The following is a 24,355-nucleotide window of genomic DNA, read 5'->3' as shown; positions in this document are numbered from 1 at the left end:
TCAGTTTCAATCTTTTAAATTACCCCTCTTCCTCCCCAACTCCAATTTTCTCTCCTTTCCTCACTCATTCTCTCTGTCTCGGCCTTCTATAGTATATTTCCTTCCCTTCCCTTCTTTCAATTGTTTAAATAAATTTAAAGATTTTAATTAATGTTTTTTTAGATAGAGGTAGACAAAATCGCTCTTAAACTTTATGCATAGTTGGCATAACATAACAGAGGTGACAATTTAGCACCGTAATGAATTGAACAAAAAAAATTTGATAAATGAGCACGCCCTTAAAAATTTATATGGTAGTTGTGCAAATTGTCCTGTATATTATATGATATGTTTATAAGAATAAAAAGTCATAAAAAATTAGCCTGGGAACAAAAGTTAACATATCGATTCTCCCTTTGTATACCACATAGTTGTCTCTCATCAGTAACAAATGCGTTTTCTAGTTTGATGCTTCTTGTTCCTTTGAATGGAGGAGAAGACTTCGGACTTTGACAATTTTGTTACCCCAAATCTTATTTTCTTGTTGGCATGAGCTCAAATTTGGCCGGAGACTTGTATCTAAATTTTAAGTCTCCAGTGCATTGGAGGGATTTTGACTCATATTTAGACTTAAATATACCATTTGATTCCAAATTTTTCGGTGCATTGGAGATGAACTTGTATTTATCTTTAACAAATTAATTGCGGTGGGTTGTTCAAACTTGGAACCTCCTCCAACACTGGGAAACAATAATGGAGAAATAATTGACCGGGAACGAGTAGCATAAAATCAAGTGATACGTACAGCTGAAGTACATAAAATCTGAACCAGTTACAACACCAAATTGGCCAATGATAAAGATGTGCACGAACTATGATAATATACAACAGAAATTGTGGCTTGTCAATGCCCAACAAATTGTTGTTGCATGCTAAAACTGGAGCAGGTATGGAAGGAAATGGATTCAGTTGGAAACCATGATGCCTCCTTCGTCATTTTGCCATCCTTAAGGCCAAGTATAATGGATCTTCGTAAAGTAACCCAAGATTCACTGTTAACCATTTTCAATAGGATCTCTTTTCTTTACCCTTTTCTTCATCATCTCAGCCCACCTTGCAAAGACATTGGAGACTTCCAATTTACCAGAAAACTTCATCTTCTGCGCCAACTCCTCAAGAATATCAGGTTTCCCAGCTCTGGAGAAATCGGCTGCAAACTTATTTAAATCAAGCTGAGGAGGTTTCATTCCTTTCTCAACCATTTCCTCTAGATATTTACAGGCCTCTCCTGATCTTCCCTGACTTATAAGACCTCCAATCAGAACAGTATATGAGTTGTCATCAGGGCAAAACCCCTTCTGAATCATCTCATCCCATACTGCACAACCCATATCATAATTTCTCGTCTGAAAATAAGACTTCATGATCATGTTAAAAGTGTGTATTGATGGCTCAACGCCATTTTGAATCATCTTCTTGTATATCCGCACTGCATCATCTGGCATTCGCTGCTGCCTCGTCATCACTTTAATCAAGGCATTGTATGTCTGCCCATCAGGAGTGCAACCGGTTTCCTTCATCTCTTTCAACAATTCATAAACTATTTCCATCTTCTTTTGATTTCCAAACCCTGTGATTAAGCACGTGTAAACCACAACATCTGGCTGGCACCCAGATTCTCGCATTTCATAAAAAGAGTCAACCGCTTCTTTCATCTTTTTTTGCTTGCAGAAATCTTGAATCAGAATACTATAGCTTCTAACGTTGGGAGATGGGCCCTTGGCTTTCATTACCTCAAACAACTTGATAGCATCAGACCTCTTGTGACCCCTCAACAACCCTCCGAGCATTGTATTATACGCAACAATATCAGGCTTAAATCCCTTGTCAACCATCTCATTCCACACCCTCCCTGCTTCCATTAAATTCTTTGAGCTACACCACCCGTTTAGCAGTACAGTATAAGTTTGTAAATTTGGTGTAAACCTCCCTTTCAACTTCTCGAAAAGCAATTGCATTTCTTTTCCTAGCTTTGCCCTTCCAAGAGTATCAAGCAAGCAATTAATAGTATCGATGCCAACTTTGAACTTGTAGTACTTCATCAATTCAAAAATGCCAACAGCTTTCTTCCTCTCCTTGGCAGCAGCAAAAGCTTTAAAAGCAATCACAAATGTTTCCATTGTCAAAAGCTCTTTCACTCCCATTTCTTCGAGCAGCGACACCATGGTCTCAAACTGCCTGGTCTTTCCTAAAATGCTCATCATCGAATTGTAAGTCCTAGAATCCTGCGAAAACCCTGGCTTCTGCCCCGCCCAACAGAAAAACCGAAAGGCAGGTTTTCTAGCATGCTGGAAGCGTTTCAACACCGCCACAACCAAATCATGGGACAACTGAATCCCACATTCATCAAGAACCGCTTCCATGTTCCGATCTAAGGCAAACAATTCGTCGATCACCTTGCATACCCTGTCGACCTCTTCCGGGTCTGCACTAGAACTAACATGAACACTCCCCCTCCTATCCTCGTCCTCACTATCAGTTTCAGCACCCGAATCCGAACCACCAGCGGTGGCACTAGAAAACCCCCTAAGCGTAGTACCACATTCAATGCCAACCATTGAAGTTGTAAAATTGGGGATTGTGGTGGGTGTAGTTAGCAATTTTTCTTGTAGAATAAAGAGTGAAGTGGGGTGTGGCAAAAGAAATGGAATTTGACAATGAGAACGATAGAGATAACGATGAGGAGAAGAATGAAGCAAACCAGACAGGGGCAGAGAGCAACCACTAGGAAGGCAGACTTGCTCTCGGCGGCGGTGCCGTCTTTCTCGTCTCTGATAGAAAGAGCATAGCTCGGCGGTGAAGCGGCGGCGTAGGTGGACATCTGAGAGTGGTGTTCTTGGGTGCGGTTGAGAGTAGAGTAGGTGGCTTTGGGCGGATGAGGAGGATCTTCTTAGAAAGAGGGTCATTGGATAGCCATGAATGGACCTTCTAGTAGTTTCTGGTCGATCGAGCAGTCGAGAATCGAGATTCAAAGATGGGTGAAGAAAGAGGAAGGAGATGCAGGGTCTGTAGTTGCAGCAGGCCAGTAGCAAACGGCTGAACCTAACTGAGCGCAGCGGAGCAACCACTGGTTAGTATATTGGGCCTGGCCCAATTTTACATTTCGTTACTGTTAACCTTTACTCCAACTTACAATTTGCAACTTGTGCAAATTAAGAATATTATCTGCACTAAGAGGGTGAAGGAGTAGCTTACAACGAACTATTAATAATGTGGTTTAACTCTTGATTGTTGAATAAGAGAAAAATGTTGAATAAGAGAAAAATCAAGCATTCATAACTATTCATTTACTTTGACGTTATAGTAATTAGATTAGACAACATACTTGTAATTGATCATTCGATCAATTTCATGTGCCTCTCTTCATTATTTGTTGATTTTGTTTGGAGATGAGAAATGTGATTTTGTTTAAGAAAATTACTACATTTTGGAGGGGCTTTCATGTGCCTCTCTTCATTAAATTCGTTGTTTTCCATGTATGTGAGTTTCTATGACTGTTTTAGAAGTAGATTTACCATGTTTTGAAAAATATAAGCCAAGCTAAAGTTATTCTATCTTATATGACTCGATTAGAAAATTTATTGTATGTAATTGTGTCTTATTGGAGTTGTGCATTTGTTTTTTTATTGCCAGCCAATGGATACTCAAGTTGATTTGGTTTATGCTTTATGTGGAACTGAATTTGAGTTTGCTGAACTGCAGTGACAAAGGCGACTAATGGGATGGATACCGTTTTATCTGGTGATGCCTCAGCAAGGTTTAGCTTGTGTGAAGCTGAGAAGTTGCTCCTCAGGGAGTAAGTTTCTTGTACTTAATCCTACTGTACGCCTAAATATTTCGCAGTTGTGAATTGGGGATTGTTATGTCTAAATGCAATCCATTATTTTCCATTTTTAGTTACTGTTAATTTTGACTTTGAAGCTTGTTGTATGGCTACAGGCATCGTATAATTCTATACTGACAGCATGTGTTACTGTATTTCTGTTTTGTGTAAGACAGGGATGAAAAAAATAAAATTTTAGTACATTAATGTTTTCATGTAGATGCTCAATTTCATACATGTTTTGCTCAACTGCTCCTGTATGGAAACAGACAGCGCATGGATGCCAAAAGAAGATGAATTGGAGATGCAAATTATGATCCAAGAACTCTGTACTTCCTCCCGCATTCTTAAAGAGTTTATCAGGTGGCCAGGTAATTGCTTCTAGATAGATAAGTAGCCTAAAGGGTTTTAAGGCATTAACGATTATGAACACTCTTAATTTAGTGAGATGTTAATATTTCAGAGACAATGGTGGGAGTTTAAGTCAAAGCATATGGACAAAGTTCTCTTTTTCAAGGTATGCTCGTCCTTACCAGTACCTAAGTAATGGCAAATTATGCTACACAAATTCAGGGTCATTATTGCAGGCAAATGAGGAACATCTCATTTTTGTTTGAGCAGATGGGCAAGTTTTATGAACTTTTTGAAATGGATGCACATATAGCAGCAAAAGAACTTGGTCTGCAGTATATGAAGGTAATATATCTTGAAATTTTGTCTTGGTGTTGGCTGTTGTGACTTGTGGGTGGGCACATAAAATTTTCTTTCATTTCACATTTTATCTCGATTGCTCTGAGATTTGTTTTGTTAGGATTGCTTTGGATGCACCCATTGTGCTTCCTATTTTTTTTTCTTTAGTTAGTGATTTTTCGTTGCCTAATATTAGGGTGAACAACCCCATTGTGGATTTCCGGAGAAGAACTTCTCAATGAATGTGGAGAAACTTGCTAGGAAGGTTGGTTTTACTCTTGTCACTTTATTTGGAGAAATCTTGCTTACTCTTTTTCGTTGAAGTTCAGCATCTATGTGAAGCCTCTTTCACACTGTAGAGGGAGATTTATTTAAGCTACCTTGACTGGCAGGGGTATCGAGTTCTGGTTGTGGAGCAGACAGAAACACCTGAACAGATGGATCTTCGTCGTAAAGACTCTGGAGATAAGGTATGCTCATCTTTCACTTGTGGGTATATATCCTTGAATATTTGTCATCTGATTAATTTGATATTCTATATTATAATTCTTAGCACTGCATGTTGTAATTTGATACCCGGATTGAAACTATTAATGAAAAAATGGTATTAACTTCTGAATTTACCTTGGTATATAGGTTGTGAAATATGTGCAGTGGTTACAAAACGAACACTAACTGAGGGAGAGATGGTGTCAGCAAACCCTGATGCTTCTTATCTAATGGCAGTGACTGAAAATTCTCAGAATTTGGCAAACCAAACTGCAGAGCGCCTTTTTGGGGTGTGTGTAGTTGATGTTGCTACCAGCCGGGTCATTCTTGGGCAGGTATGAGTCTGGTCGAACATCATTTTCATCTTGTTCTCTTAGTTTTCATGTATTATTCTCATAATCATAGACATATATGCACGCATGATACCGTTGTTCCCTGTACTGGGCTGGATTATCACTCAATAAAGCAGTGGGGAGAGGGAGGGGAGAGGGAGGGGAGAGGGGTTTGGTAACCGCTTAGCATAATAGGTGAAAAATGTGTGCATATTATGAATGTAAAAGGTCTGATAGTGTGATCTTCTGGTGCCTACTGGACTTCGTGGCTGTCTGCATTTCCCTTATTTTTTAAGATAATTGAGCATATATATAATCATTGGGGCAAATTGTGACTATGTTATTCCTAATTACCATTTCATAAGATGCTGATGTAGATGTATCATAAGGTCATTGTGGTGAATTGTTTGTTACATATGGATCTGTTTTTTTACTAGTATTGCTTTCCCAATACCATTTTGAGATGATCTAGAGTGCAGTGCCTTGTCTTGTCTCCTGTCTGAGCTGAGGCCTGTTGAAATTGTAAAACCTGCAAAACTACTTAGTCCTGAAACAGAGAAAGTGCTGATAAGGCATACAAGAAGTCCTCTGGTGAATGAGTTAGTCCCACTATCAGAATTCTGGGATGCTGAGTGAACTATTCAGGAAGTTAGAAGTATATAAAGGCGCGCCAATGATCAATTGGTTTATGGTTCTCCCAAGAATGCCAGTTTGCATGCCAGTGATTCTCATTTGGAAGAAGATGGCTATGGTTGCCTGCCAGAAGTGTTGTCAGAGATGGTGAGAGCAGGTGAGAATGGAATCAGTGTACCTCTTGGAGGCGCTCTTTTCTATTTAAAACAGGCCTTCCTGGATGAGACATTACTCAGATTTGCAATATTTGGGTTCCAAGTTCTGGTTTTGGTGATACTGTATCAAAACCATACATGATTCTTGACTCAGCTGCCCTAGAGAACCTTGAGATTTTCGAGAACAACAGAAATGGAGACTCTTCAGGGTAAACCTTTCGTATTGTCTTTAGCTTTTCTGGTTCTTCAAATTCTTAGATGATGTAGCTCTATGAAGGACATTGTATGCACAGTTGAACCACTGTATTACTGGATTTGGGAATAGATTGCTTAGAACATGGCTTGCAAGACCTCTATATCATGCAGAGTTAATAAAGCAACGCCACGATGCTGTTTCAAGTCTTTGGGTACGCATTATATCGACATTTTACTTCTGGTTCTTATTTTCTTCGCTTGAAAAACTGAATCTTAATGTACAGTATCTAGATGAATTGAACTGGATACCCAAGCACTTTGGCATTTCTAACATACAAATGTTATATATGCTTCTTTCTAGGGAGTTAATCTTCCTTATGCACTTGAATTTCGAAAAGCAATTTCTAGGCTTCTGGACATGGAGCGGTTGCTTGTGCATGTCTGCTCTAGTAGGTGAAGCTAGGAATAACAGTTGATTATATGCTTATGGAGAACCTACTGATGTTTCCAAAGATTGATTTACAGTAACTGAATGTGACTGGATGCAGTAATGCTTGCGGAAGGACTGCTAATAAAGTGGTTTTATATGAGGATGCTGCAAAAAAAAGCTTCAGGAGTTTATTTCGGCTTTACGTGGTTGTGAACTCATGGCTCAAATCAAACATGCTGTTCTCTTAGAGTTATCTTGGAAAATGTTGAATCTGCACAACTTTATCATCTGCTAACACTGGGTATTGTTTTCTTTTTGCATTTATATTTGTATTATTTTAAAAGATATAGGTTGCTTTTTGCGTTTATATTAGTATTATTTCAAAAGATATTGTTTCTCATCTTATATCTTGCCATAAGAAAATTTTCGTGCCTTAAACATCGTTTTTGGTATGCACGTGCATCTTTCTTTGTTAAAGAAATCTTGGCGTCCTATTGTTCGTTGTTTACAGGTAAAGGTCTTCCTGATGTTAACTCAGTTATAAAACATTTCAAGGATGCCTTTGATTGGGTAGAAGCCAATAATTCAGGTCGTATAATACCTCATGAAGGAGTCGATATTGAGTACGACTCTGCTTGTGAAAAAGTAAAGGAGATAGAGCCTCATTTAGCAAAACACCTCCAAGAACAGAGAAAGTTACTTGGAGATAAATCAGTAAGAACTTCTATGGAAGACAAATTGGCATTTTGATTTCCCAGTATTATACTTTTAAGTAGAAACTTTACAATCTCACATAACTTCTGTCTTCTGTTGTCTTTTGCAGATCACTTATGTAACAACCCGTCCCGGAATTTACGTAAAAAAATGAGTATTTTTGTATTTTCACTAAGTTTGGGGGATACCTTTCTTTTTAAAATTATTTTTGAACCTTAATTGGTGAGCCCAAGGGGCCCACCCCCTGTTTTGTCCCCCGTTCCCTCTCCCTTTTCTTTTTTTTTTTCTGAAAATTCTTCTCTTCTCTCTTCTCTCTTTCTTCCTCCGTGCTCTCTCTTTTCCCCCTCCTCTCGGTGCTCTTTCCTCCGACAAGAACACACACACATCACACCCATGCCCACACCTATAACTCTTTTCTAACCCCGTGGTTGTGTTTTGGACGTCAAACCATGAAGAAACCACCTCGGAGACATTTCCCAGTTTTCCGGCGAACACCGTCCCTTTCGAGGAAATTTCCGGCCAAACCACGGCGAGTTGGCCGGCGTACGAGGTATCAATCTCTTCGTCTCGCTGAGTACTACAACTTTTCTTTTTGTTTCACCTAATTTCATTGAGTATTGAAGAAGTTATACTCATTTGAAATCTTACCCAGTTTCCGGCGGACACCCGTGGCTTCCAGGCTGTTTTCCGGCCAACTACGACCACGATGACGGGAACCAAGGGTATATTTCGATTCCTTACCTTCGGGGCTTCAATTTGGTATATTGAATGACATGTTTTGGTTGAGTTTTGAGCTCCAACGGAGCTTGGGAATTCTCCGGCCGAAAACCGGCCTTCTCCCTCCTTGGAATCCGGCGCACCCAGGCCTTCGGGCCATCTTTTTCCCCACGGGCCTTAGGCCGTTTCGGGTTTTAGCCCAAAAGCCCAACCGTTTCTTTTTTTTATTTTTATTTTTGTTTCATTTAAAAACCCAAAAGGCCTTAGGGCCTTGGTTGCAGCCCAAACCCATTTCCCCTTTTAAATTAGGCCTTGGGCCATAAGGTTTCAAACCCAAACCCACTTTCCTTCTAACCCAAACCCAACCCACCTAAAACCTAAACCCAATTACCCTAACCCAAAACCCTAAAGCCCAAACCCGTGACCCCTGACCCGTTGACTTGACGCGATGACCGTTGACTGGGTCAACGGTTAGCGTTGACTTTGACTTTGATCGGTTTGACCGTTGACTTTTTGAGTTTTCGTGCGGGACCCCTCCTTAGCTAATTTCGACGTCCTGAACCCGTTTCCGATGTCCGTTTTCCCAAATTCAATCGTTTGAGTAGAGTTTGACTAAATGTACCCTTTATGTGCTTAGGGGCAATTATTTGTGGCGTTTCCGTCTTCGCTAGTGGCGTGGCTTTTTGACGGCGAAGTACTGTGAGTGGACCCCTTCTAAAAATGCATGTTTTGATAGTATAAATGCATACATGAAAAGCATGATTTGATGATTATGTTTTATGAAACGTTTTGAGATAACATGCTTACTGAGGTTAGTTTGAATTATTACTATTTTTCCTATAACCCATGTTCTTATAGCATATCTGATGGATGACGATATGATATTTAGAACATGTTTAGAACACCTCTTTATAGTATAGATGATAGATGACTTTATACTATGAAGTTGATTTTCAATATATGTATGTTCACTGGTTTTGTACTTACCTAGTGGTCCTTTCCGCTACGGGACGTAGGGATAGATCCGGTCCGTCCCGGGCGACGGTTTGGTGTTGGCATAGGGCCTGGAGTGTGTTTTCCTCTGACTGTCTGCTCAGAGACGGGGAGCCGGCAAGGGGCCTGAAGTGCATTTTCCTCTGACTGTCTGCTCAGAGACGGGGAGCCGGCATGGGGCCTGAAGTGTTATATCGGACATTCACTAGTGATTACTATTTTATGCGAATGATGATTTGAGATATTGCACGACATGCTAGGTTTTGGAAAACCTATGTTTATCATTATATATGTGTTTTCATAAAACCTGGGGGTTAGTACGTTGATAACTGTTTTATTATATATATATCAACTTGGTCCACTCATGTTTGTTTTGCGCCCCCTTCAGGACTTAGAATCGAGGCATACAATCCCGACGTCCAGGCACTTCCGCATCGGCATCTTCAAGTCCTCTTGGTGTAGGACCCATTCCTTGGTTTCATTCAATTTTATATTATTTTCTTCTAGTGTTCTAGATTAGAGGTGTGCTCTGAACACGGTCCTTATTTGCATATTCATTATTCTTTTTTATTTATAAACCTTATTTATCCCTTATTTTTAGCATTTGCACTTAATAAATGGCTTTCGTCACCCTCGGGTGTCGGCCAGCACGTGCTTATCCTGGTATTCAGGGAATATCGGGGTCGGGGCGTGTCAACTTATGTCACAGTCGAAAAAGATTCTTACCTATTGGAAATGCCGGAAAGTCTGTGCAGCAGTATTCCTTCGGATTATGAGTTACGTTCATCTAAAAAGGTAATTAGAAAAATCTTTGGAATGGTGCATTAAGTAGCTTTAATGGTTTTATATTAATATGAACATGCATTCCTTGTGTTCAAACGTGCAGGGTTTCTCGAGGTACTGGACACCAGATATCAAGAAGTCATTGACAGAGCTCTCGCTAGCTGAAACTGATAAGGAGTCCTCGCTAAAAAGCATTTTGCCGAGGTTCATTGGACGTTTCAACGGGCATCGTCTTAAATGGAGACAATTGGTCTCTGTGATTGCAGGTATGGAATCATTTTCCCTCTGCATTGGCTGGTTATCGATTTTAGTCAAACTTCAGTGGATAGACTGGAGTCTGGAGCATATTTTTTCATTCGCATTTTCTTTTAGTAAGTGCATTCTGCTATGTTGTGCAATATAAGAGAACTAAGAACTTACACACACACACACACACACACACACTCATACATAAGAGTACTGCTTGATTCCCCAAAAGATGTAGCTAAATATTGGCCCATTTTAAACAGATTTAACTATAGTTGATTTCCGAATAATTTGGGTTTAACAATTCTAAAAATGTATTTCAATTAACAAGTCCATGAATTCAGTAATTAGTTTCTATTTTATGTTCACTGCTGACATTGACCACACATGTTGCAGAAATCGATGTTTTTATCAGTCTAGCAATTGCAAGTGATTATTTTGAAGGACCCTCTTGTCAGCCAGTGGTCATGAGTTCATCATGTAGTAATGAAGTACCCCATTTTTCTGCAAAAAGTTTGGGACATCCTGTTCTTAGAAGTGATTCTTTAGGAAAGGGTACATTTGTTTCCAACGACATTGCCATTGGAGGTTCTGGCCATGCGAGATTTATCCTTCTCACTGGTCCTAACATGGGTGGAAAGTCTACTCTTATTCACCAAGTTTGCTTGGCTGTGATTTTAGCCCAGTTAATGTAGTCTTCTCTTATTGTCTGAATTTCTTACTTTCTTGTATTTATTGCCGTGTAATGTGTGATCATTTTCGCTTCTGTTTCTTCGGCAGTTAGGAGCAGATGTTCCTGCAGAGAGCTTTGAGCTATCTCCTGTCAACTGAATCTTTGTACGTATGGGTGCTAAAGATAATATCATGGTGTACATTTCTGACGGAGCTATCAGAAACTGCAACAATGCTGGTGAGATTACTATTTAGAGCAACTTGTTTCAAACTAGTTTAGTGTTATAAATGTATTGTTCTGATTTCCCATGTTCATAAAAATAGATTGTGTGGGTTGAAAAAATTTCATCTGGTTCTAATCCTTGGTTATGATATGCATTTCTCTTGAAAATTCATAAATCATGTCTTCTCAACTTATTTCAATATTTAGTGCCATGACTCATGAGTGTAATGAGTATATCAGTTCACTGGGTTCTGAAATTCTTTCAAATTATAGACGAAGGTGTTATGATTTAAGAAATTCATTGTGCTAAACATATATTTCAATATTGTTTGTAGTCATCAGCTACTCGTAATTCATTGGTGGCATTGGATGAACTTGGACGTGGAACATCAACTTCAGATGGACAAGCCATTGTGTAAGAGCCAATCATGCTAGATATTTGTGAATGATTTTGCCTTTACCCAAATCTCGTGTTTTTCATACGTTTCCTCTTCAACTTTTGTATGTCCTCTTGAACTGGCAGGGAATCAGTTCTTGAACATTTTATCTACAAGGTCCAGTGCCGAGGAATGTTTTCTACCCATTATCACCGACTAGCTGTAGATTATAAAAATAATTCTAAGGTATTTTTCTCATTCTTCTGTGGTTGATCTATATTTTCTTTTGACAAGATTGGTGATAAGATCATCTTGTACGCCGATGCTATAAATTGAACTGTGTCTAAGTTATTTCCTTGCTTCTTTGATAGGTTTCACTCTGTCATATGGCATGCCAAGTTGGAAATGGAGATGGAGGTGTGGAAGAAGTTACATTCCTTTACAGGATGAGTCCTGGTGCATGCCCTAAAAGCTATGGTGTGAACATTGCACGGTTAGCTGGTAGGGATCTTTGCCTTGTATTGCTTCCTTACTAGCATCTTTAACACAAGAAGAGTAATTGAAATGCAATCATTTGGTTGTGAGGCATGATCTCGATCTGAGCCATCATCTCGCTGTCATCTATGGTTTTCTTCAACATGTATATAATCTATATTTAAAGCACCTTGCCCTCAATTAATATGAGCATGACCCGGAACTTTTTATGAGAACCAGACAAGCTTGCTAGTTTGCTAATTGTCTTACCAAGGGTTCCGGGAACGTGTAACTAAAAGGGACAAGTAGATATATAGAGCCTCAAGCCAGTTGGTTCTAGTTGGGGAGGATTGACCAACTCCTTAGCGTAGAAGCTATATCATCACCTGAATAGGGCAAATTGCTGTCGTCCATTGTAAATGATTGTTCAAGTGTCGACATATTGGTTCCGAATTTGGACCCAACGAGCTTTGAAGGTTGTTGCTTAGTTCGGTATTAGTGTGTAACATTATTATTTTATGATAAAAGTGAGTTGTATATGTTGGGTAGATGAGTTGTTAACCCTACTGAGTACTGACCAGTATCCAGGTTGCTGAATTCCTAAACATTAACCTACTTAATGCTTTTCATTATTTATTCTGGGTAGGTTTGGTGGGTGGTTTGGATTCCTTACTTTCAGGATTTGATTTGGAAACCTTAACCTGAATCTTTAACCAAGCAAAGAAACATAAAAAAAAAAAAAGAATCGATATTATTTCCTTTCGTATATACGTCAAGACAGATGGGCATGGATCATATGATGCTCTCTACTGTTTCTGTTTGTTACAAATTAATGGAAGTAAAAAAAAAAAAACAATTGGAGATTGTGTGTCAAACTGTTTGAGTTTCTTCATTGTCAGCCAGGTCTTCGCTATCGGTCTCATCTTCAGAGTCAGAGTCTTGCTGCTGATAACGATGATATCGATGATACTGGTGGTGGATGCTGTTTCGGATGGCTGTGATTGTTCGAAATAATACGTACATTGGCAGGATAATCCCGCTAGACCTTAGAATAAGCACCTGAAACGCGGCCAAATCAAGATTAACAAGTACATTTCAGCAGGAAGATTTGCACACCAAAATAACAATGTGGTGGGTACTGTGCTGGTAGTAGTACTGGTACTTACAGTTAGAAGCGTGAAGGGGTAATCTTCTTCGGTACCGGTAATCACCACAAAGAGATGCCTCACCAGCAACACCACCGTAAACTGCAATGCAATTCAAACTCATGGTTAAGTAACAGAGTTAAAGCATGTTTCTTTGGACAGGATTTTAATTAACATTTTTTTTTTATATACTGAAGGTCAAAGATGAGCTACGTGTTTGCCAAATGGAGACAAATTTGAATTCATCTCTCTACAGTTTTAGATTAATTTAAAATGGATCATCGCTAAAATAAAAATAAAATAAAAAAAATGCTCCTTTTAGACTATTATATTGGGTTAGATAACGTGCATAAAGATGTGGAGAAAACAAACTTACAAGGAGAGTGAGAGATCGACAATAAGATGCACTTCTGTCAGCCGCAGACGAGCATTGAGACGCAGAGTAGCCATATCTTGGGCTTCCTGCGCCCTCCTCTTCCTCTTGCTCTCTTCTCGGAACCTGCACGCTATCTCTGCAACCAAATAAACAATTACATATTTAAAAAAAATCAAATCAAATCAAGGACATGCGCAATTTAGAAACATTCCAATTAGTGGTCTTAATCACATTCCCATGTTGTTAATACAACCATTAGAATTTAGACCTACTTGCAAAACAGTCTGTCTGCCTCCTTCTTCAACTATATATTAACATCAATATGGAAATAAACGTGCATTTGATTAATTATATAGAAAAATGAAAATTAAAGAAATAATTAAATATCATAAAGCAACGAATGCAGATATATATCTAATTCTGGATACTTAAGAAGATATGAGACGTACCTAATTGTTACTGCTGAGTCATCTATCTGCGTCTTTTTTGGCGGTGGTGCTGTGTATCCTGGTTCATAGCTCTGCACATATACATATTTTACGGTCAGTCAAACTTCATCGACACCATTTTTTTCTCTTCCAATTTAAATTTTGCTATTATTAGCACTTTTAAAAAATCATAGCGCACTTGTTTGTTATAAAAACATAAGCGAAAATTACACCTGATGATATGTAATGATTTTTTTAGAATGCCAATAACATCTCCTACTACAACACTCAGGACTACGATATTAATCATGAAACGTTTTATTTAGTTTTGCATCGGAACGAAGGAAGCAAAGAGTATAACCATAACTAACCCAGACAAAAAGAAAGACTTTGAACATAAACCAAAGTTACGGGAAAAAGACAAATTTTAAACGCCAAGAATCCTCATCGACTTGAAAAAGAACAAAAAAAAAAAGGACATCGGACCCATTTCGATTTTTCAAGACTGATGAGATACGTAAACACGAAGCAAAACAGCAAAAACAATTCATTTAATACATAACACAAAATAAAATACGGAACAAAAAATGAAAAATTCGAAAGAACCCAGAGATACGAAATCTGATCAGCTGAATATTACCTGGAGACATATTTCGCAGGTCGTATTGCCTTTCTCGTTGCACCACCTCTGTATGCAATCTCTGTGTGCAAACTGAGAGAAAAAAAAAAAAAAAAAAAAAAAAACAGAATTTATAAATCGTTTGCAGGATTTTTCGGAAACGGAAGCGGAAAAGCAAGAGACGAAGATGAGAGAAAACTGGGTTTTGAGGTGTACCTTAACAGTTCCAGAGCATGCACAGGGAGCTTCCATGGTCTTATGATCGGAGCTTCCGAATTCTTCTTCATGGCAAATCCTGCAGAGCGAAACTGCCGAGCATGAATCCTCCTCCACGTACAGTATCACGTCTCCCATATTTTTCAATAAACTCCCTCAATTGCCCTCTTTCTCTTTCTGTTTCGGTGTTGTCTGTTGTTGAAAAACTTGTCTTTATTTCGAAAAACTTCTCTTTAATTCAAAAAACTCTGTCTCTGTGTGCCTGTGTTTTGTTTGTGTCCAGTTCTTTCTCTCTACGCGTGTCCGAAAAATTGGACTTTATATAAAGCAAAGGTGAACGAAATTCCAAAAATGCCCCGCACTTATCTATATCTAAATCAAACGAATATTCACTTAATTAACTAGTAATACTGTTATTCGTTGTATTGCCCTGAGTCCTGACGCGTCATATACATATATGGATGCAGGACTTGACCAGCGCGGTCAAAGACACTTCAATTTATACCAAATTTAGAACGTTTAGAAGAAGCATTTGTATAAGAAAAGGGAACAGCTCGTCAATTGAATCTAATAGCTCTAAGTGACAGTAATTCAAAACTCTGCATCACCCGAAAATAAGAGCTCGTATTTTCAGTTTGACTCGTTTTGAGTCGGAAGACTTCTTATCAAGTTTTTTGGATGAGTTTGTTTTCATGTTTTGTTTATTGTGGTAATGCTCTAACTTTGTAAGGTAACAAATTAAAATACTAAATGTTTGGTGGGTTTGGAAAATTGTCTGAAATGAAATAGATTCAAAGATTTGAGTGGTTCACTCCTCAAAACTCGACTACACTCAATGTATTGGTCAGATTATATTGATTTCAAGACTAAAAATGGCGCTCAACTAATACATGAATTCTCTTTCCTTTCAGTTGTTCGACCCCAATACAAAAGGTCTCGCCCCATTATGTAGGCCCTCAATGAACTCCCCATCCTTGGATTTTCCCAACCCCGCATTTAATACGCCACTAATATGTAGGCTAGCGTACTGACACCTTTTCACCTATTAGTTAGGTATTGCCGATGAAGTGACAGGTGCCCAGTTGAAAATGACATGCTTTTCTAGATGATGTGTACCAAGCGTCTTGCTCGGTCTTGGTTATCCAACTTTGTCTCTCTAATCGCTGGTCTGACCACGTTTACGTCCCATCCTAGGCCTATGTCACTGACTATGAATCGTCACGTGGCCTGATTGACGTTTGGATAGACTTGTTTCTAGACATTTGTGTCATTAAGTTGTTAGAATGCCCATGTGCCTCTTGTGGTCGAAAAACACTTTACATATCCTAGTCTGACTAAGTTCATAGACGGTCGACTTTTTGATCTCCCTTAGACTTTTCGCAGCTTCTTTCCCTGCTTGCACCATTAGGTTAAGCACTGACACCTCTTTCAGTTTTTGGTGTAATGTTTAAGTAAAAAAGTTGTTTGGATTAGTAAATATGTTTGAAATATGGATCTACTCTATTTATTATCCACATATGCATTTCTACTGTAAAATAGTAAAAGATTGAATTGGATAACTGATCCTAAATTCTTATATGAATTCTGAAATCCCAAAAAGAAGGGAAAAATTAAAAGAAAAATTGCTGATTATTTGATATGTGATATTTGTAATTTGCATAATTTTGGGGGAGAGAGGGGCAATGCCGTCAGGTTAAATATATAATTTGATTGGGAAACAGTTGCCAAATAAGTAGTAGGGATTCCTAATCGTCTATTATTGGGTTAGGACACTATTTTCCTTCCCGTCCGTGTCCAATTCGAATTCCTACCTATCCTGTCCCTGCCACCTTTGAATTTTGAGCGTGAGATCGTTGATCAACGGTCGAAAAAAACTGAACAAACTAAAATTTAAACTTGAATGGTCCCCACTGCGGCTATATGATTAGACGGCCAAGAAACACGCTCACCGAAACCCAAGTCCAAAAACGCATGAGCACGGACCCGTGAGTGTCATTCGGCGGAGCTGCTTCTTCGAATGCTCCTTGCTGCACCTCATATTCCTCTCCTTTTTTTCAATTGTGTCAGGCTTTTTGGTTATATTTTTCTTCATTTACAAGGTTATTTTTTTATCAAAATTATGTAAACTGTAAATTAGCAAACATGGACTTTTTAATTAAAATATGTAAATTGTTGTACTAACAACGATAATATACTTAATTAATGGAAATTAAAGAAAAAATAATATTGTGAGAGTGAGACATAAGAATGGTGGACTGGTGACATTTGTTCTTATCCGTCTTTTTGGAGTTATCTAATCACAAAGCAACAAATGGCATGTAGATATTAGATATTTGGAATAATGGGAAACAGGGGATCAATACATATCCACATAGTATGGACTTACAACTGTTTGAAGGTTTTGAGGCAAGTGGTCGGCACTTTGTGGTGGGGACATTTGGAGCCAACCCTATACAATACAATACCGACCTCTTTCTTCCTCTACCCGAAGAAGTCGAGTCCAGAATGTTCGACAAGTTCGTCTTTGGCAGCAGCTAATCACATTCATTGAATTGTTAATAAGTACTTATTTAAATTTGTTTAATTTGCTATCATCAAAATATAGAAGTGAGATTGGTAACGATACTAATGGTGTAAGATCAAATTAGACTAAATAGATCTTAATAGATACCTATTAACAACTCAATAAGTTAATTTGTCGCCTCTAGCGTTCACATCGTCACCCTGCAACCTTATATGGGAATTTGAGGTTCCAAAAGCGAAGCAAAGAAGCCAAGCAAACAGTTATAAGCAATTTAAAGTAACAAAAAAAAAAAATGTTGTGGTATGATAAGACGGAATAAATGCTCAAATGAAACACTAAATAATATCAGATTTGGTATAAAATTTTGTAGCATATTATGCTAGATTCATTATCTACACCACAGCACAAAAGGAGGAATCCAAACACCTCGTAACCAAAATCCAATTTCACTCAGTATGCGTTAGCTTATATGTAACAAAATTCTCTTTTTAACAAACATAATAAATTTGATACGTGCTTAAATCTCCACACTTAAACGACAAATTAAACAACCAATAGTACAAAGGAGCACAAGATGGAGGAAAAGAGTTTATTTCCCTAATAAATTTATAAAGCGATACATGAGATTACAAAGGCTATGCTGTACCTAACAAGTAACAACCTTATTTCATTGTTGAACTGAAACGTAGTATCATAAGAAGCCACTAGAGTTCATATTCGGCTGCTGTCTTTTAATTTTGGTAAAACAAAGGAAATAAATGGGCGAGGGAAAGCCACTAGGAAAGCCCAATTTTATGTGGCAGGATTGGGCATATATTGGGCCGGGCCATATTCAACTGCTAGAGGTAGGCTGGGAAAGCGTGAGACTTGAGAATACCTACCTTGAGCATCAAGATTGAAAGTATTCTAACAAGTATCCAAAATTGAAATGGAAGATAGTAAGAATAATACTAATATTATGGCTTATATTTGGCGACCACTCGTTACCGGATGAGGAGATGATGATGGATTGGAGTGGAGAGGTGCTTTAGCTTTTAAGAAATATCAAGCTGCACAAGCAACGGCAACAGCAACAGATTTGGACGACTTAAAACGACATGGATTGGAATTGCTGAAGCTATTCATTCCTTCCTTCACTTGACTTGCCTTATGGATCAGGTTGACAAACGTGACGCTTTCCAAGTTAGATATTCTCTACACCTGTCCCGAGTCCTACCTCTCTATAGCTGGTCCCTCGTCTACTGCTAAAAGTTCTAGTATTAAATTTGGATTTGATGGAATCTAATCTAAATTATTTCATATATAAATATCCCACTACGTAACTGAAAATGCTATGGAGTATACTACTAGATTTTTTAACCGTTAGACATTGATTGATGTACTTGTGGTCGAGAATCTAACTATTAAAAACTCCAAAATAAGAAATCTTGTAAGTAATTTACCCCAACACAACATAGTGAGAATTGACTTATTCTGCAAATCAAAACTGCTTGTCATTAGAAAGTGCATCTTTTGCCTTTACACATTTTCAGCTTTCTATACTGTTACTATAGAATCAAGTAGAAGATATTATTTGTTTTTTTTGGTACGTACGCCAAGATGTCCTAAATATCTGTTATGCTTGCATATCATAGCATATTCTGGCGGGCGGAATGCATGTGAATTATTGGAGAGTAATATATTATACGGTATACCTTACCTTATGATTGATTGTAACATGTGTGGTTTGGTGGGCTGAAAAAATTCAAAATTTAATCAGCACCCACTTACGCTTTCCTCAGCAAAGATGTTGACCCAGTGGCACAAGGTAATACTACAATTCGGTCAATAAATATCTAGTTGAAGAATGACTATATATGTCATTTAACACTCTGCCACATGGCCATGTTAAACGCAGTAACAATGTACTATTGACTTAAGATTCCGTCACACAGAGCTAGTACTAGTTCAAACCGTTTCCTTTGCAAACTGGTTTAATTTGTTAGTCTAAAGCCACTACAGCTTAAGTTATATAATTTGGTCACTATTTCCAATCCCAGATGAGATGGACCAGTTGTTTTTACTGTCTGCATATCTAGTTAATGAAATGTAATGTAATCCCACAGCTGAACCAAAAAGTAGAAACCATCAAAAACCACGGCACAAGTGAAGTGGCCCCTATATATATTTGCGTTCGGGTTTGTGTTATCGATATCTTCAGGCCTCAAAGCTTTCCCAATACCACATACGTGCACCAAAGTTCTTCAGGGCAAAACTTAGCAATTTTTATTGAATGGAGGCCGAAAACATGAGGAGCAGAGAGCACAAAATTGTGGTGGCAGTAGACGAGAGCGAAGAGAGCATGCATGCTCTCTCCTGGTGTCTGGGAAACCTCTCCTCTCAAAACGCAAACAACACTCTCGTTCTTCTCTATGTCAAACCGCAGCCAGTCCATTCCACTTTCGACGCTGCAGGTAATTAACGTTCCCTTACAAATTACAACTAATTACATACTTTTTAGTTTCTAATTTTGGACCTGATTAATCAATTTGGAATACTGAAATGGAAATATTGATTTGGAGTTGATGTGCGTGTACTTGATATTGCAGCATATATGTTTTCGAACGATGTGGTTGGATCCATGGAAAAACACGGGACTAAGATGGTAAATTCAGTGATGCAAAGAGCTGAAGCCGTTTACAGAAATTTCCAGACCAATGTAATTACTGATTAATTAATTAGACTCTGCTATATGTGTTTGTTTTCTGCAATTGTTTTAGACTTTCATTTGTGTTTTTCAATTAATTAAAATTAATTGTAAGTTGGTTAATTAATTAATTTATGTTCTGCATGCTTGCAGGCGCATATTGTGAGAGTAGTAGGGAAGGGAGATCCAAAGAATGTGATATGTAATACGGTTGAGAAACTCAAAGCTGACACTTTGGTCATGGGAAGCCATGGTTATGGTTTCTTTAAGAGGTATTATTAATTCATTCACATCAACTAATTATCTGAATTTGTTTATTTTTAATAGATATAAGTAATTACATCTGATATCTTGTTATAATTTTGATATTTTGTTGCAGGACTCTTCTTGGAAGTGTGAGTGATTATTGCGCGAAACACGTAGATTGTCCTGTGGTGATCGTGAAGAAATCCTGATCAGCGAAAATAATAGATCGACGTCTATGATCATAATCAATTTCTAAATTAACTAAAGGCAAAGGAATGGGGTTTGGGGGTGGGAAGGGAAGAGGGATCGGATTTCACAAATGTATGCATTTGTCAATTCACTCCACAGATGAATCGTTGAAAAAAAATTGACGAGAAGATGAAAATGAATTATAAGAAAAGATTTCTGTAACTTGTACCTGCCATGTCCTCAATATATATGTATGATCATGATTTGTGGTTAATTATGAATTCTATCTCTGTCCCTTGAAGCCTAGTAGGACAAATGATCAAAGTGCTGAACAAGAATTGAAGGAAATTTTAAAGAAGCTAATACCTAAATATGAAGGCTGGCTAAATATGTGCTTATAAGTTTATGGTACAATCTCAACTATCCTCACAACTACCACACTCAAATTTCATAACAGTATCAGGAGTGTTTCGTTAAAACTCTCATTTAACTAAGCTCTAACATACGCCAAAAAATACAAGTACGAGTACGTTAGGGTCCATCACTGATTCAACAAGCAAAACTAATGGAACGTGTGAAATAGATTTACAGCGAAACCCCGCCTATCTACATAGTATATTTTAATTAATTAATTAGAGACTGACCAGTTACCAGTTATGAAATTTGAGCGTGGTCTATTTGCCTCTCTCTCTCTCTAGCCATTCCAGCAAAAAACCCAACCAAACCCTAGTTTTTCCCCATCACCGCCGGCCTCTGGCTATGGCTGAAGGCCGGTGGCAGCCTCTCCCTTTCTTTCCCTAGCTCTTCCTTCCTTCCTTCCTCTTTCCCCTCATCCCCTTCCTCTTTCCCCTCATCCCCATCTCAGCCATCCTCCACCCTTCACCACAATCGACTTTTCCCACCATCTCTCAGGTTTGTGATGGTGTTACGACGTTTACGGTGGCTCTGGCTAGAACCCTTTCCTCCCCACCTCTCTCAGGTCGTCCCGGCTACAGTTGGCATCGCTCTCCTCCCGACATTTCTGCATGTGCCTCGGGCTTTGCTCCCCACGCCTTCTGCCAACTTGCAGCTGCAAAACCTGTTTCTTTTGTTTTTTTTAGTTTAGTTATCTATTACTGGTATGTTGTTTCGGCCTTTGTGTCGCTTATGCGAAATTTTTTGTAGCCTCTCGTGTAGGTTTTTGTATTGCGTATGTGGTGTATTTGTGTGATGGCTGTATAGGGTCTTTCAAATCATTTGTATTTGTGCTTATTACCTTCAGATTAAGAAATTAATCACTGAAGTATACGTACTCATATGACATCTTTGTAAGTGTTCATTTATGTTAATGAAATACTATCGTTTCTTCAAAAAAAAAAAAAAAAAAAAACCCCTGTTGAGCGAGCGGAGAATGAATTAGAATTAGGGATCAAAGTCAGTGAACTCTCGTCGGAGGCCTTGATCCGATAAGGCTTTTATTGCCGTAGATCCGAACTCGACCCGATCCATTTCGTTCGGATACGGCGTCAGTGTCAGCATCACCGTCACCGTCAGTAGCAGCAGCATGTTTCTGTTCGACTGGTTCTACGGTGTGCTCGCGTCCCTCGGTCTCTGGCAGAAAGAGGCCAAGATCTTGTTCCTCGGCCTCGATAACGCCGGCAAGACCACCTTGCTCCACATGTTGAAAGACGAGGTCGGTTCCTTCCTCCGGCCCCCCTTTTCTTATCTCTGTCAGCTATTCATTTTCGAATTTTGTGCTTTAATTTCCTTATCGATTGGCTCCTACTTCGGATTCGAGGAATCAGAAATGTTCCGTTTACTTCAATTTCAATCTTTTGAATTCATTGATTAGATTAAATTTTCTTCTCCAAAGTTGAAGACTGAGGATTGAGGAAAAGAATTGGAATTTGGGAGTTAGATTCACAAGAGAAGGGGTTAAATTAACAAGTGTTGGAACTCGGAACTGAGGTCAAAGTTGATCATTTAAACTTAATGGGAAAGCCCCCAAATCAAATCACCGGATTCAAGTTTTTTCCCGAACCTTTAGCTTTAGAAGTCAAAACTGAAGCAAGTACACTAATCCGCGGTTGTTTTTATCTGTGTGCAGTTTGGTGATTGCTTTGATTATTAGGATGTTTGCAAATGTATTGTTGTCATGTGTGGTAACAATTTGAGTTTTGTTGCACTCGTTTTCAGAGACTGGTGCAGCACCAGCCCACGCAGTATCCAACATCGGAGGAGTTGAGCATTGGGAAAATCAAGTTCAAGGCCTTTGATTTGGGAGGTCATCAGATTGCTCGCAGAGTTTGGAGGGATTACTATGCAAAGGTTAGATATACATAAAGCTTGATTAACGGCCACACTTTTGCTTTGTTCTCATACCTCTGCGGAGTTCTTTGCCATTGTCTTTTCCTGGACCTAAACCTGCTTGCGAGAGGTTTCACTCTTTCCATAGTTCAGAAATTCATGGTTTAATGCATCGTTTCTGGTCTGCTTATTCCTGTCCCTTGAGAAAGTCTGGTTTTCTCACTTCTTGAATTTTTTGTTTACTACCTGTATTGGTGTGGTTGCTTTCAAGAATTTATTTTCCCTTTATCTTGGAAGCAATGTGTTGTTGTCGTCCTGGACTCCTGGTTGTGTGCGTTCTCTGCTTGATACAACCTTTTTTTTTATTTTTGGGTGTGTGTAAATTTGAATCAAGCCTTCTAATGTATGAAATATGTGTAAGTGTTTAGTGTTTACGTTGGATCTTCTGTGCACTGCATATGAGTTGTGCCTAACACTATGGAACCTAGTTCCTCTGGCCTTTTATGAATGTTTAAGTTTGAATTTATATTTTTTTTGTCTTATTATCGTCCATTATATGCTGTGTTTGAACTTTCATCAGCAATGTAAAGGCTCCAACATTAGCTAATCATAGCTACATGATTTGAGGTGTTTACAGGTGGATGCTGTGGTGTACCTGGTGGATGCCTATGACAAGGCGCGCTTTGCAGAATCCAAAAAGGAACTAGATGCACTCCTTTCGGATGAAGCCCTAGCCACTGTCCCATTTCTAATTCTAGGGAACAAGATTGACCTACCATATGCTGCCTCGGAGGATGAGTTGCGATATCACCTTGGGCTGACCAACTTCACCACTGGCAAGGGGAATGTAAACCTAACGGACTCAAGTGTCCGTCCGCTAGAAGTGTTTATGTGCAGCATTGTACGGAAAATGGGGTACGGCGATGGTTTCAAATGGCTCTCTCAATACATCAAGTAGGAGGATGGTCGACAAGGTGTACTACCACTTGTCGCGCCTTAAGTTGAAAATTTATTCAGTCTTAGGCTCTTTCTTTGTCTTGGGATTTGTGTAGAAGGAAATATGAATGTCACTGCTTTGTTAAATTTTTTTTGGGTTATTATACAAAATGGTCCCTGAGATTTGCATGATCAATAGAAATGATCCATGAGATTGAAAATCAATAGAAATGGTCCCTGAGATTGTCCACCATCCATGATTTTGGTCATTCTGTTAAAAACGATTTTGGGCAATTTTCAAAGTTTTGTAACTCAATCGATTCTTAACCAAATTCGACCCATAATATATCAAAATGAAGATAGGAAAGTGTAGAATAAGATTATACATATTTGGAAGCCCAATGGTTGCTAGGGATGGCCGGAAAATAGCCTGAAAGGTGACTGGTCTGCAGGAAAACTGGCAAACTCTCCGGCAACTGGGTAAATTTTAAACGTTCATAACTTCTTCAATACTCAACCAAATCAAGTGATTCAAAAACGAAAATAATACTTCTTGACGAGACGAAGAGAATGGTACCTTTTTCGAAGGCTAACTCGCCGTGGTTTGGGACAACGGCTTGAAAGTGGCTAACCATTTTCGAGTTAGCCACTTTCAAGCAGTTTTCCGGCCAAACCACGGTGAGTTAGCAGTAAAGAAGATACCATTCTCTTCGTCTCGA

General features: G+C 38.7%; 4 protein-coding genes and 1 pseudogene across 4 annotated transcripts; 3 read left to right on the top strand and 2 right to left on the bottom strand.

Moving 5' to 3' along the window:
- Nucleotides 1–744: 744 nt before the first annotated feature.
- On the bottom strand, nucleotides 745–3,090 carry LOC137743286 (pentatricopeptide repeat-containing protein At3g62470, mitochondrial-like). Its single transcript, XM_068483154.1, has one exon. It carries the CDS (start codon nucleotides 2,943–2,945, stop codon nucleotides 1,035–1,037), a length of 1,911 nt encoding a protein of 636 aa, XP_068339255.1. The 5' UTR covers nucleotides 2,946–3,090; the 3' UTR covers nucleotides 745–1,034.
- On the top strand, nucleotides 2,955–12,579 carry LOC137741767 (DNA mismatch repair protein MSH6-like; annotated as a pseudogene).
- Nucleotides 12,580–12,717: 138 nt separating this feature from the next.
- LOC137743302 (uncharacterized) lies at nucleotides 12,718–15,081 on the bottom strand. Its single transcript, XM_068483169.1, has 6 exons — nucleotides 14,770–15,081; nucleotides 14,575–14,646; nucleotides 13,956–14,026; nucleotides 13,507–13,642; nucleotides 13,152–13,232; nucleotides 12,718–13,044 (listed from the first exon to the last, which is right to left on the bottom strand). Exons 1-6 carry the CDS (start codon nucleotides 14,905–14,907, stop codon nucleotides 12,856–12,858), a joined length of 687 nt encoding a protein of 228 aa, XP_068339270.1. The 5' UTR covers nucleotides 14,908–15,081; the 3' UTR covers nucleotides 12,718–12,855.
- A 4,379-nt stretch (nucleotides 15,082–19,460) lies between these two features.
- On the top strand, nucleotides 19,461–20,665 carry LOC137743681 (universal stress protein A-like protein). Its single transcript, XM_068483613.1, has 4 exons — nucleotides 19,461–19,746; nucleotides 19,882–19,991; nucleotides 20,133–20,251; nucleotides 20,359–20,665. The coding sequence occupies exons 1-4, from the start codon at nucleotides 19,566–19,568 to the stop codon at nucleotides 20,432–20,434; spliced, it is 486 nt and encodes a 161-aa protein (XP_068339714.1). The 5' UTR covers nucleotides 19,461–19,565; the 3' UTR covers nucleotides 20,435–20,665.
- Nucleotides 20,666–21,053: 388 nt separating this feature from the next.
- On the top strand, nucleotides 21,054–23,883 carry LOC137743680 (small COPII coat GTPase SAR1A-like). The gene is made up of 3 exons (XM_068483612.1): nucleotides 21,054–22,086; nucleotides 22,590–22,721; nucleotides 23,338–23,883. The coding sequence occupies exons 1-3, from the start codon at nucleotides 21,958–21,960 to the stop codon at nucleotides 23,656–23,658; spliced, it is 582 nt and encodes a 193-aa protein (XP_068339713.1). The 5' UTR covers nucleotides 21,054–21,957; the 3' UTR covers nucleotides 23,659–23,883.
- The last annotated feature ends 472 nt before the right edge of the window (nucleotides 23,884–24,355 follow it).

This window comes from Pyrus communis, chromosome 8 (genome assembly GCF_963583255.1).
Source record: "Pyrus communis chromosome 8, drPyrComm1.1, whole genome shotgun sequence".
Classification (NCBI taxonomy): Eukaryota; Viridiplantae; Streptophyta; class Magnoliopsida; order Rosales; family Rosaceae; genus Pyrus; species Pyrus communis.
This window is presented reverse-complemented; position numbering and strand designations above follow the sequence as displayed.